At 39.1% G+C, this 12,722-nt stretch overlaps 3 protein-coding genes across 3 annotated transcripts; 1 reads left to right on the top strand and 2 right to left on the bottom strand.

The window, feature by feature from the left end:
• Window positions 1–34: 34 nt before the first annotated feature.
• On the bottom strand, window positions 35–3,654 carry LOC109124697 (fumarylacetoacetase). The gene is made up of 15 exons (XM_010495353.3): window positions 3,147–3,654; window positions 2,644–2,722; window positions 2,493–2,551; window positions 2,270–2,394; window positions 2,105–2,179; window positions 1,791–1,866; window positions 1,574–1,673; window positions 1,431–1,490; window positions 1,247–1,317; window positions 1,111–1,173; window positions 950–1,014; window positions 767–863; window positions 559–684; window positions 323–398; window positions 35–212 (listed from the first exon to the last, which is right to left on the bottom strand). Exons 1-14 carry the CDS (start codon window positions 3,351–3,353, stop codon window positions 336–338), a joined length of 1,266 nt encoding a protein of 421 aa, XP_010493655.1. The 5' UTR covers window positions 3,354–3,654; the 3' UTR covers window positions 35–212; window positions 323–335.
• LOC104778685 (leucine-rich repeat extensin-like protein 1) lies at window positions 3,596–6,118 on the bottom strand. The gene has a single exon (XM_010503132.2). The coding sequence runs from the start codon at window positions 6,041–6,043 to the stop codon at window positions 3,920–3,922; it is 2,124 nt and encodes a 707-aa protein (XP_010501434.2). The 5' UTR covers window positions 6,044–6,118; the 3' UTR covers window positions 3,596–3,919.
• Window positions 6,119–8,744: 2,626 nt separating this feature from the next.
• Window positions 8,745–10,368, top strand: LOC104770875 (uncharacterized). Its single transcript, XM_010495340.2, has 2 exons — window positions 8,745–9,134; window positions 9,766–10,368. The coding sequence occupies exons 1-2, from the start codon at window positions 8,759–8,761 to the stop codon at window positions 10,266–10,268; spliced, it is 879 nt and encodes a 292-aa protein (XP_010493642.1). The 5' UTR covers window positions 8,745–8,758; the 3' UTR covers window positions 10,269–10,368.
• The last annotated feature ends 2,354 nt before the right edge of the window (window positions 10,369–12,722 follow it).

The following is a 12,722-nucleotide window of genomic DNA, read 5'->3' as shown; positions in this document are numbered from 1 at the left end:
TTCAAAGTTTTTGTGACCGACCGTTACTAATCGCTTTTATGTAGAAAGTTATTATTATTCCGTTGTGTTTCTTTATCAAAGATTCAATAACATATTACACCAATATCGAGATGATTTTATTATCAGTCGGATGGGGTTATCTACTTAATCATCATATTCATAACCCAAGTGCGTAATCGTGATTATGGAAATCTTTCTTTTCACCATAATTCCTGCAAATAAAGTGAAAAAAATGAACTAATTAATTATTATTGTGGTCTAAATATTAATAATTCAGGGTTATAAGGAAAATAGTTATTAATGTGATAAAAGGTACGTTTACCGGCGAGAGTAGATCAAGGGAGTGAAGGTACAATTTTCCCAGTGCATGTTCCAAATCCGACATTGTAGCCATCTCCCTGCACCAGTTTAATCATCGCCGTAGTTTGATTAACAAGTGTTAACCAAAATGTCATACACACGTTCACAATTATTTGGAATTGTTGGGACATAAACAAAACTAAACTTGTGTTAGTTAGCCTTTTTTTTTTTTGTTAGTTAGCCTATAGTCTTTTTTACCTTGCATAAACCTGAGAAGGTCACCTCGTCACCGTCTTGGAGAAATGTCTGAGTTGTTCCGTTGAGTGATAAAGGTTTCTGTCCGTTCCAGGTTAACTCAAGTAGGCACCCATATGAATCTGGCTCCTGCGTTAAGAATCAAGAAACAAATGTCCTTGTTATGTTTTTAGTCGTCGCATGAGGAGAGAACCAGTTTGAAAGAGTTTACCGGTCCGCTTATGGTTCCGGTTCCAAGGAGATCACCAGGCCTTAAATTGCAACCATTAACGGTATGGTGTGCTAGCTGCTGCGTTATGGTCCAGTATCTGTCAAGAAAAGTTAAAAAGAGTTGGAATCATACTGTGTCAATTATATGGAGAACTAGATAAGAGACTATAGAGGAGGAACTCACAAGTTTTGGAAGTTGCTCTTTGTCACTACACAAGAATCATCTTTGCCAGAAGGTTTCAGTTGAACCTACAAGCGGAGAAGCATGATATTTACTTTTTATTTAATCCACCATAATTTGTAGTTGATAGTGAAAATGAAAAATATTAAACTCCACGATGCTACCTCCAAAGAGATGTCATAATTTATAGAATCTTTCTCATCCAAATATGGCAATGGAGGTGGATCCTGCAACCATTATCTTAGATTAGAGAATCAATTGATTGCATGGCACAAAAAGAATGTGATGCCGAGTACCAACCTGCTTGGGAGCTTGAACACCGAAAGGCTCAAGCGCATCTAAGGTAACAATCCAAGGGGATACAGTAGTCCCTACAACACAACAAATCAACATTGGCTGAAGTTCCTTGCTCAAATACTCCAACTAGTATAAATGAAACCGACGTTTTGAAGCCAAATATCAATCTTGATTACTAAGTTCTTACCAAAACTCTTCCCTAGGAAAGGCCCAAGAGGCACATACTCCCACGCCTGAATATCCCTAGCTATAACAACAAACATTTCATAAAGCAGGTCATGCACGGTCAAGTTAAAGATAACTCAAAGAATACTATAACGAAGTAAGTACCACTCCAGTCATTCATCAGTACTAGACCAAATATATGATCCGCTGCATTATTCACGTCAATGGGCTTTCCCAATTCATTTCCTGGACCAACCACAGCAGCCTGAATATCATGTGATAAAAGAGATATGTCAATGGTGTAATGCTAAACTAACACCAAATAGCATCAACTGAATGTTTCTTAAGCAAATCCACACAAACTGAGGCATCGGATGCTTACCATTTCAAGCTCAAAATCAACTTTCTGAGATGGTCCAAAATATGGGACAGAGTTTCCTTGTGGATGGCCCTGACCTCTGGAAGAATTAAAAACAAGAACAAATAAAACTGGAATTAGCATTTCAGTATTAATTTTCCAAATCAGTTTCAGTGTAAGAATATCTTACAAAATCTCTAACAAATTAAGAACTATTTTTCTTGTCAAAGCATAAAACCTTACATAATGCATGACTTCGAATATGACATGTGAATCCTTAACAACCATTCTCAGTATTAGAACCAAGAAAACAGATAACAAACACACAATTTCCTAACCTTGGTCGAATAATGTCGGTCCCAGAGATGACAATAGATGATGCCCTTCCATGATACGCAATAGGAAGACGAAACCTGGAAAACATGGTCATGTCATGTAAAATTTGCAGAGTCACTTGACCATTACATGAAGAAACTCTCAGCTCAAAAGTAATATAAACGCACCAATTTGGGTTTATCGCATTTTGAGGTCCACGAAACATAAGTCCGCAGTTCTTCGCGTGATGCATAGATGCAAAGAAGTCTGTATAGTCCCCAATCACCATAGGAACAATCATTTCTACTTTACTCTACAAAATCCGTACCAAACAAAGACACAATTAGTAAAATAGCTTCAAACAATCTCATCTCCGCCTGTTTCAGGAACAAATTTTTTTTAAGTACTAACCATCTCATAGAATGACTTTCTCCTCAAAACATCATTATCTCGTAAGATGGGTTCATTAGCTGCATCAAAACATACCAAAACCAAAACCTTAAAAGCCAAATAACAAACTCTGCATAATTTACAAGAATCAATAGGATCAAACAGAGCTTACATGACAAGATTCTTTGAAGCGTAGAGCGTGCTTCCTTCCACGCAGGCCGTCCCATGGCCAAGAACTTATTCAAATTAGGCTGTAAACACAGACCACAGAAACTTAAAACATTAACAACAACAGAAATAGACTAGACCATGAACAGAACCTGATCCTTATAAATAACATAACCCTACACCACTCATGTAGCTTAGTGTGAGCAATAAACTATAACCATCAGATCATAAAAGAAGGTAAAAATCACATCAAACCCAGCAATCATGGTTGGCAAAAGTTCAAAACTCAAAAAGCTCAAAGTGGACCAATTGAAGCAACGAGCAATTTAGTAGAACATCCGAATATATCAAGCTAAACGGGATTGGATAATACAGTGAATACTTGGTCGGTGACGCAATTACAGAGCTACTAACCAACTTAACCATGGAGCAGACTTGAGAAAATATCAGTTCCTAGGAGTCATAGTAAATTAGTAATCCGAGTTAATAGGAATCGAGAAACCGAACCTGAAGGAAGCAATCAGCGTCCTTAAGGATCGGACCATCGAAAAGCCCAGCTTCGGCAATCGCGGAGAGGTCGAGGACCAAATCGCCGATAGCGACGGCAGGACGAGGAGTGGAGTTCGATTCCGGCTTGAATACACCATAAGGGAGATTCTGGATAGGGAAGTGTGAGTCTGGACCAACATCGATAAAGGACTTCAACAACGCCATGGACAGGACGAATAAAAACACTAAAAAACGACGACGTATGATTCTCCGGCGAAGTTTCCCAAGCTAAATTCCCAAATCTCTCAGTAGCGAATAGATAAAAGAGAGGACAGTTATTTCCAAGTAGTAGGTAGCGTTTAGATTTTTTTAAGCTGCCGTTCTTAAGATGATGACTGAGAAGTTGACGTCATATACTATAAAAAAATACAAAGATGACAGTTTTCACCTAAATAATTCAATTTTAGTTTTGAGATAAGAAAATTTTAATGTTTATCATTATTGTTTATACAGAACATTTTAATAACAGATACAGAGATGAACTTTGAAGTGAAATCTATATACTCTCCAATGCTGCTAATGCAGCTGTGTTAGGGGGGAAAAAAAGATGACAAAATATCCAAAAGAAGAGAAAAAATATATATGGAAAGAAAAATAACTGAAATGTCTTTTTTTTCTTTAAAAATCAACAAAACACACAAATTAAAGTCTCGCAGCCAAAAGAATGTAATTGTGAGTAGTCGTTAATCATAAGGCCAGAATGCATTTTTTTACTCAATGGGGTTTGAAAACTAGTAGTAAGACGGAGGAGAAGGAGGAGACGCATCATACGAGACACTTGGAATCGGTGGAAGAGACGTTTCCGGGTAGGAAAGAGGAGACGGTGGTGGTGATGATGTGTATGAATATTCAGGAGTTGGTTCGTAAGTAGTACTCGGTGATGCTTGTGGTGGATGGCCTTCGTTACATCCCTTTGCTGGTGGCGGAGACTGGCTTGGTGAATAGTAGTACTCAGTTGGTGGTGGAGGACTTGGTGTTTCTGATGGATAGTATATTGGTGACGGGGGTGGAGGACTTGGTGTTTCCGACGGATAGTATACAGGCGATGGTGGTGGCGGGCTTTGTGTTTCCGACGGATAGTATACAGGCGATGGCGGTGGCGGGCTTTGTGTTACTGGTGGGTAGTATACCGGCGATGGCGGTGGCGGGCTTTGTGTTACTGGTGGGTAGTATACCGGTGATGGTGGTGGCGGGCTTTGTGTCACGGGTGCGTAGTATACCGGTGATAGTGGTGGCGGGCTTTGTGTTACTGGTGGGTAGTATACCGGTGATGGTGGTGGCGGGCTTTGTGTCACGGGTGCGTAGTATACAACAGGCGGTGGCGGAGACGATTCAGGACACGGTGGGGGTGGACTTGGGGGAGGCGGGGGTGGAGATGAGTATACGTAAGGCGGTGGCGGTGATGAGTATACGTAAGGCGGTGGCGGTGGAGGAGATGAGTATACGTAAGGCGGTGGCGGTGATGAGTATACGTAAGGCGGTGGTGGAGAGTAAGCTCGAACGGTAGGTGACATTTTGGAATAAGGAGGCGGTGGTGCAGAGTATGCTCTGACGGTTGGCGACATCTTGGACGACGGTGGTGGTGGGGGAGAGTATGCTCTGACACTAGGCGACATTTTGGATGACGGTGGTGGGGGCGATGAGTACACGTAAACCGGTGGAGGAAGTGTCCGGAACTGGGGTGCCATCTTGAACGTGGGTGGTGGTGGAGAAAAGATGTTGAAACATCCAAACTTACTGCAATCAACAGGACGAGCAAGCAGAGATGAGCACTGCTTAGCCGATCTTTGACTAGCCAAACCTATGATACAGTTCATGGAGCCGTTCACCACAGCGTCTACTAACGAACCAGTTGCGCATACCGGGGGACGACCGGTGAAGAAGTTAGAGGAGTAAGTAAAGTTCTCAAGGTTAGTAAGCTGGCAGATACTTGTAGGAATGATTCCTGCGAAGCCATTGTTAGCCACGTGAAGCTCTTCTAAGCTCTTCATGTTTCCGATGCTAGATGGTAACGGACCTTGTAGACTGTTTGAACTGATGTCGAAAACTGTCACTTTCTTGAGGTTTCCGATTTGAGGAGGTAAACAACCGGTTAAGTTATCGTTGGAGAGGATAAGCTCGTTGAGTGTCTTCCCCATTTGACCAATACTTCCCGGTATGCACCCTCCGAGATTGTTGTCCGCAAGAACCAAAGCGGAAACAGGGGAATTCCCCATGTTCGTGGGAATTCCAAACCGAAACCGGTTATGGTTCAAGAATATTGCGTCAAGCTCTCTGTCAAAAAGCTTTGACGGGATCTTGCCTTCGAACTCGTTGTAGCGGAGATCCAAGAACTTAAGGGAAGGCAAAGAGAGGACAACCTTAGGGAACTTACCAACGAATCGGTTGTTGCTAAGATCAAGCTCGTGGAGAAGCTTCATGCGATCAAACGTGAGAGGTACTTCACCGCAAAAACGGTTTGAGTTAAGATGGAATAGAGCGAGATCAGAAAGGAGACCAAGCTCGGAAGCCAAGTAACCAGCCATGTCAGCGTGGTTGAGGTCAATGCCTGCAACGACTCTGGTTTTCGGGTATGAAGGAGAAGGAGCACAGTAGATTCCATTGTAGGAGCAAACGTCCGAGCCATTCCAGTTAGCTGTGAAGTTGAAAGGATCAGAGAAGATTGCTTTTTTCCATGACTGAAGAGCAATGTAGGCTTGACGTAGGCTCGGGTTCTCGAACTTGAGTCGCTTGTCTACTTTGATATGGCTGCCCAAGCCGCTTTCATCGTCGTGGTCTGCTTTGATCTGTGATAAAAAAAGGGCGGAGGACAACAAGAAGAGGAAGAAGAACGAACGAAGAGGTGGGAAGAACATTGTTTATGGGTCAAGAAACCCACTTTTACTAATTGTGAACATCTAATATCTCTTTGTGCTTCATCTTTATAAAACGGTTTAGAAACTCCAAAGTCGTATCTCTCTCTCTCTCCAATTTTACTCTACCTTTTTTTGTTTTTTTAATCTGAATGTGTCAATTAATGACATGTTTACACGTTGAGGAAAACGTAGAGAAGACCAAAAAGAGCTGACCTTTGCGCGGAGATGAAACCATCGTCACTGATTTTCTCAAACTTGGATGCACGTTCCTAAAGATTCTCGGCTGTTGTAGAATATAATAATCAGCGTCAACATTAAATCATATAAAATAATATAGAGTTAAATGTGTTGATAACTCAAAATGACAGTACTGCACGATCTATGGAATTAGAAGCGGTCAAAGAAAGACAAACCTGCACGCACGACCAAATGGGAACAAAACTTGGACGCATGTCTGTTGCAAAACGTGTATATATCATCATCCCTTAGATCTTTCAATCCTATGAATATTCATCAGTTGTCGAGTCTTCCTAAAGGTGAGTAATAACTAACATAAAACCGCAAGATCCATATCTTTTTGTGTGTTTGTAGAATGATTTTTTCTGTATAGCGTGATCATAAACGCTCTGATTTCATTCTTTGTAGTGTCTTGAAAGCCACGTAGATAAACATAGGAACAAGGAATCTTACAGAGGCACTCAGAAATAAGTGACTCCTGGTAGGAGAAAAAAAATGTTGTGCATTCGTCTGATCAAACAAAATATAAAGAAAATCAAAGGATGTGTTTATTAGACATAAAATACATCACATTTAAGCAATGTGCCCGGCAGGTAAATAAGCAAAGCTCTCACATGTAAAAACATGTGGAATTGGAGTATCTCAAATACTCTAGAGAAGATAATTTCTAGGGTTGAGAACAAGTTAGGAAACTACAAAATCTGCGGATACTATTATGGTCTCTGAATCTCAATAGCTATATGCCTATAACAAACAGCATTTTATAAAGTCAAGCAAAGCTTGAATCAAGCTGTTTGATCAAGGTAAAGATGAAACCAAAGAAAATGGTCATTTTAGTGCAAATGTATATTTCTTTCTTCAGTGAGTAAGTAATGTACATTGGTCATACTGTTTCTTTCTCATATCCAACACTATTTCCCTCATGAATTTGTGAATTTGATAAGAAACCTGCAGAACCATGGACTAGCTTCACTCACCACAATTTGTCAATATTTTGTCCTCTTATTGGTCAACTCTCTGTTTGGTTCAATGACTTTGCCTAAAGCAATGACATTGCCTAAAGAGTCTCAGACCTCAGGTTGGACTTTTTCAACAGAGGCCTTGTTCATATACAGAGTGTGTAAATTAAATTAATGCAAGATTACTGTAAAATATAAGCTTAAGGTGAACCGGAAATGGTTATTAAAACTGTAGACGGGAAAAAAAAAGGCACACACAAATTAGACTACGACACCAGGACTGATTCAATAAGGACTATAGTAAATTCGTGCACTAAATTACCAATCCCATATACTTACTGTATGATCGTTGATCAGTGTTCAACCACATTACAAAACCTAGCAGGTTTATGACCACGAATCAAAGTTCGGCCCAGATTGTGTATATATAAAGCCCACAAAATCGTTTTCTTCAATCTTAAAACGTGGATATATAATTTGAGATATCTCGAGTAACATCAAAACCAAAAAAACTAGTGCCATCACGTGTAATGGATAAGTTTCTATCTGAATCAAGCATCACCGGTGGCAAGTTAATATATTCAACTAATAATTGCATGAACACAGGAAAAACAAATGAACGAAGGGAAGCCTTAGATACGTTGAACCTAGACAGCTTTGTCAAATTCATTGAACTTGGACGGGTTTTGAGTTCACTCCACTTCTTCTGGTCTCCGCGTTTGATGTAATAAAAGATATCTGCAAAGTTAAATGATATCATCAAATCTACAAAGTTAAAAAAAAAAAAGTACAAGACGTAAGATCTATCCTCAACTCGCCACGTGGCAACCTCAGTTTAACTTGCTTCGTGTACGTGTTTCCACGCGCATACTTTGTCACGGACGTTAGTAAATAAATATTGGCGTCCGTTTTACTAATGCCTTTTTCTAGTAAATTATGTAGACAAAGAGTAGAAATAATAAATTATAGATAAAATTTTAGCAAAAAATATGTAGTCTGAATCTGAAAAAAGTAAATAAATTTAGTGAAAAAGAGAAGAAAATCTTTTAATTTTTCTGAAAGTGGAGTTTAGTAATTAGAGCAGCACTTATATAGAACCCATGCATCTCTTTTTCCCAAACTAGAACAATTCACTTTACTATTATTGACTAACATTAATGCTTACGTATATTTTTTTGATATTATTCGTTTTAAAGTGATATGTATTTGGACGATATGGTGATAACAATTGAGAATCTAAAAGTTAATCAGCCAGCACATCTCAAATTCTCAATACTGTAATTACTTTGTTAACGGGGTAATTTGGGGTTTCTCCGTTACACAAAACGCCGTTAAATCCTTTTTGTTGCACCATCATTTCACCATCCTGTTGTCATATTTTTACCATTTGTCTTACTCCGTCAAAAAGTCAAAGTCTCTGTCAACACAATGAAAACATCACTAAATAAATTAATATTCGTGTATATATATAAACCAATGATTCGCCGAAGAAGAGAAGAAATCAGAAAAAGGGCATAAAATGGTAGAGATTGTGGGGAGATTCATGAGAACAGCGGCGTCTTTTGACGTGGCGGCGGCGCGTGCACGTCTTCCGTGCGGTAGCAGCAGCGGAAGCGATCACTCTCCGGATGACACAGCGGATCTTTGGGATATGGTCGAATCTTTTATCGACAGAGAAGTAGAAGAAGCTTCATCTAAGGAGGTTCCTGAGGAAGAAGATGATAAGTTAGATGAGGATTACGAAGATGTGAGGGAGAGGCTGCGGGAGATTCTTGAAAATCATGGAGGCGAAGAACGGCAGAGAATAATGGATGTGGCGGTGAATGCTAGTCGGTTCGTTGTCGGAGAGAAACGTCACTTTATGGGTTATCTACGTGGCAAAGGGTTTGATGCAGGTAACAATGATCTTTCTATGAATTTACATTTGTATATATTTGATTCTGAGGGATTGGTTAATTTTGTTGATATCTCAAATCAGTTTGAGATATAGTTGTTGACTCTTCTAGACCTAGCTAAGCTCTTGAAGTTTTGGTCACTTGATTTTATTATATTTAAATTTTGTTAAAGATTGAACTATCGAAAACAAAATTAAGCTTTTCGAAAGGAATGTTTGGTTTGGAAGCGTGATTACAAAACATGATTAAGAACTAAATTTGGTCTTGAGACTGTACACTGCTTTTGTCAATAGAGTAGCACATTTGAGCTTTGAGGTTGGTTAGTCATTTTATTCGTATGACGACTTTCCAGGATAGTAATACACAACATAGCATACGGTGACATGTAGAACAAGCCACAATACATTAGGATATAGATGTAAATGTCGTATCTTAACACTTTAAGTAGCATATGAAAATGGGATTTTATCCAAAAATATATCAATATAAGATTGGTTTAAGAACAATATGTAATCGTATGTGAATTTTAATCTTATATGATGTTGTAATATTCACATTTCTTTTATATGTACATGTTTTGGATTAAAATGTGCAAATATACTGAAGTGAAATGATGAATCTATGTGACCAGGTCTGTGCAAGTCCCGGTGGGTGAAATTTGGTAAGAACACAGCCGGAAAGTACGAATACGTCGACGTTAAGGGAGGAGATGAGAACCGTTACATCGTCGAGACTAATCTGGCCGGAGAGTTCGAGATTGCTCGGCCAACGACAAGATACCTCTCCCTCTTAGCTCATATACCACGTGTCTTTGTGGGAACACCTGAGGAGCTAAAACAGCTTGTGAGGATCATGAGCTTTGAGATCAGTCGATCAATGAAGCGAGCAGAGATTTACGTGCCGCCATGGAGAAGGAACGGTTATATGCAAGCCAAGTGGTTCGGTCACTATAAACGAACCTCTAACGAAGTGGTGAGTAAGGTTAAGAGCTGTGACTGTGGACTGCGCGTAGGGTTTGAAGAATTGGTTAAGACGACAGCTTTTAATAGTTTTAAGGAGTGGGAGAGTAAGAGGAGTGGTTTGAAGGTTGGCCAGCTTACGGTGGCTTTCAACGACAGTGGATTGGGGTTGTAATTATTCTTAAATAAAGTATAGGCTCTATGAGTTAATGTTTAAGTGTTCTTTTATTATTTTTGAAAATATATATAAGTTTTGAGGGGGTTTAGAGCAGCAATTATCTTATAAAGTTTTTGTTTGGCTACCAACTTATTTTAAGTTGTAGTGGCCTATATTATTTTGTTTAGGCAACCTTTATTAATGGGGCTTTTAACTTTCGGCCCGTTATTGGCCCGGCTCTATCAGATTCCCGAAATTAAGAGAGCAGGAGACTACTTGCGATTTATTGCGTGAAAAAACTGAAATATTTGTTTCCTTTTGGTACTACTAATAAAACTACAAAAACAGTATGCTTAAGTTCTTCTTAACTATAACAAATATCGTGAGTGGAAGAGACCAACTTATTTCATTAACATCTCACTCAATCTGTCTTCGATGTTTGTTTCCTTTTGACAAATTATTGCAGTGTGGTGAGTTTCTTAGTTATAAAAGTTAATTGGATGATGAAAAGCTTGATAAGCATTTGCAACTCTTTCCTCCAAACTTTATTTTTAAAAGCTAATTGAATGATGAAAAGGTTAAGGTACACACTTGAGTGTCTTGCCAATCACACCGTAAATAATAGTCCTGGGCAAACGGTGAAGTTGGGTTTTTCGGTTTTGAGGTAATTTTGGGTTTGAAAAAATTTAACCGAATTTAACCGAACCAGATTTCGGTTCGGGTCGGTCGGTACTCGGTTTATACGGGTCGGTTACCGATTTTTATTTGTCTTCCGAAATTAACCGAAACATTTCAAATTTCGGTTAATTCCACCCGAAATTACCTAATAAAAGAGCCAAAACAAGTACAAATACTTGACAATTCCTTGTCTTACATCTGGGAACCATTACAGACCATTATGATAAGCTAGCTTTACATCATATGTAAGCTAGCAAAGTACCAAAAAATCATTAGAGACCATTACATAAGCTGATAAGCTAGCATTGCATCAAGTTTAAGCTAGCATTGTACCAAAAAATCATTATAGAACCATCAAACACGTTAGTCGTTACACATAAGCATGCAACTCCACATCCAGAAGTAGTCAAAAGAGCAGCTTAGATGAAAGTCAGTAGTATCCCAGTCCGTTGTTAATTAGGCTTTGCTTATCGGCATCAAAAAGTAGTCAAAAGACGCAGCCTCTACCTACCTACGCATCATGAAAATTTGAAAACCATAACAAAGAGTTAGCGAATCTGATAAAGACATAACTCAAACAAGAGTAGAGACTTAGGTAGTTAAGCTTGGTAAGGTTTTGATTTACACTCTTAACAGTTCAAACCTTAATAAACTAAACCTTAACTATGCAAGGGAAAAGTAAAGAAAACATACCAAACTCCCATTATGATGAATCATGTTGGAGCTGCCGCTGAATTCCTTTCATCTACACAAGGAAACAGAATCATAAGTATATAAGAGTTTTATAAAGCAAAAAAATCAGAATACATGAGACTTAATTTTACTTACCAAGAGATTCAAGAAACTCAACTTCTTCCAACATTTGCACCAAGTTTGCTATCTGTACTTCTGATTTATATGAACACCTTAACCATTGTTGGGTGCATATCAACACCTCAACCATGTAAGGAGTTAAAGAACTCCTATAAGGGTCCAACACTCGACCACTTGTACTAAAAGCAGACTCAGAAGCCACTGATGAGACTTGAACTGATAGAACATCTCTAGCAAGTTCTGACAAGATCGGAAACTTCAAGCTATTGCACCTCCACTAGCTCAAAACATCATAAGGCAACCCCAAACTATTTTCAGCTCTTACCTCGGTTTTTTTAGACAAATAAATCTGCAACTCACTGCAACCATCTTTTGTTCTCCTTAAGTCAACCATCTGATTGTAAAGTGTGTCCATCCGTTCACAATCTTCATCATCCGACAGGTCACACATGACAGGCGGGTCAAACATTGTAGGAGCTTCGTTGTATACTGCTTGGCTCAGCCTGGAACTGTAATCTTCATACAACTTTTTCATTGCCAATTCTATTGAAGAATTAAGGTGCTTACTCTCTATGGTGTCCTTACCATATAGCTGATCGAAGCAGAGGGAAGCAAACTTCAACTTATTGCGAGGATCAAAAACACTTGCCATAATCACTAGAGGATTCATGTTATGCAATCCATCCCAGTATTTCTCGAACTTATCTCTCATGATATGAGCTTGCTTTCTGATATTTTCATCGGAGCTGCCACACTTAGCAATGAGACTCCTCTCGATGTCCACAATTTCACTATAACATAGTGTAGAAGTGACTGACTTTGAAGCTGAGAAGGTCAAAGTACACTTGTAGAAGATTTTCAGAAACTTCACCAATCTTGAAACTTCCTCCCAATCAGAATCAGCAGGTGGTCCAACTCTCTTTTTCTTTGTCTTCTCCTCTATTTCCTCAAAATAATCACAATAGAGTTTGTCTTCAGCCG

This window comes from Camelina sativa, chromosome 3 (genome assembly GCF_030686135.1).
Source record: "Camelina sativa cultivar CO46 ecotype springtype chromosome 3, ASM3068613v1".
Lineage (NCBI taxonomy): Eukaryota > Viridiplantae > Streptophyta > Magnoliopsida > Brassicales > Brassicaceae > Camelina > Camelina sativa.
This window is presented reverse-complemented; position numbering and strand designations above follow the sequence as displayed.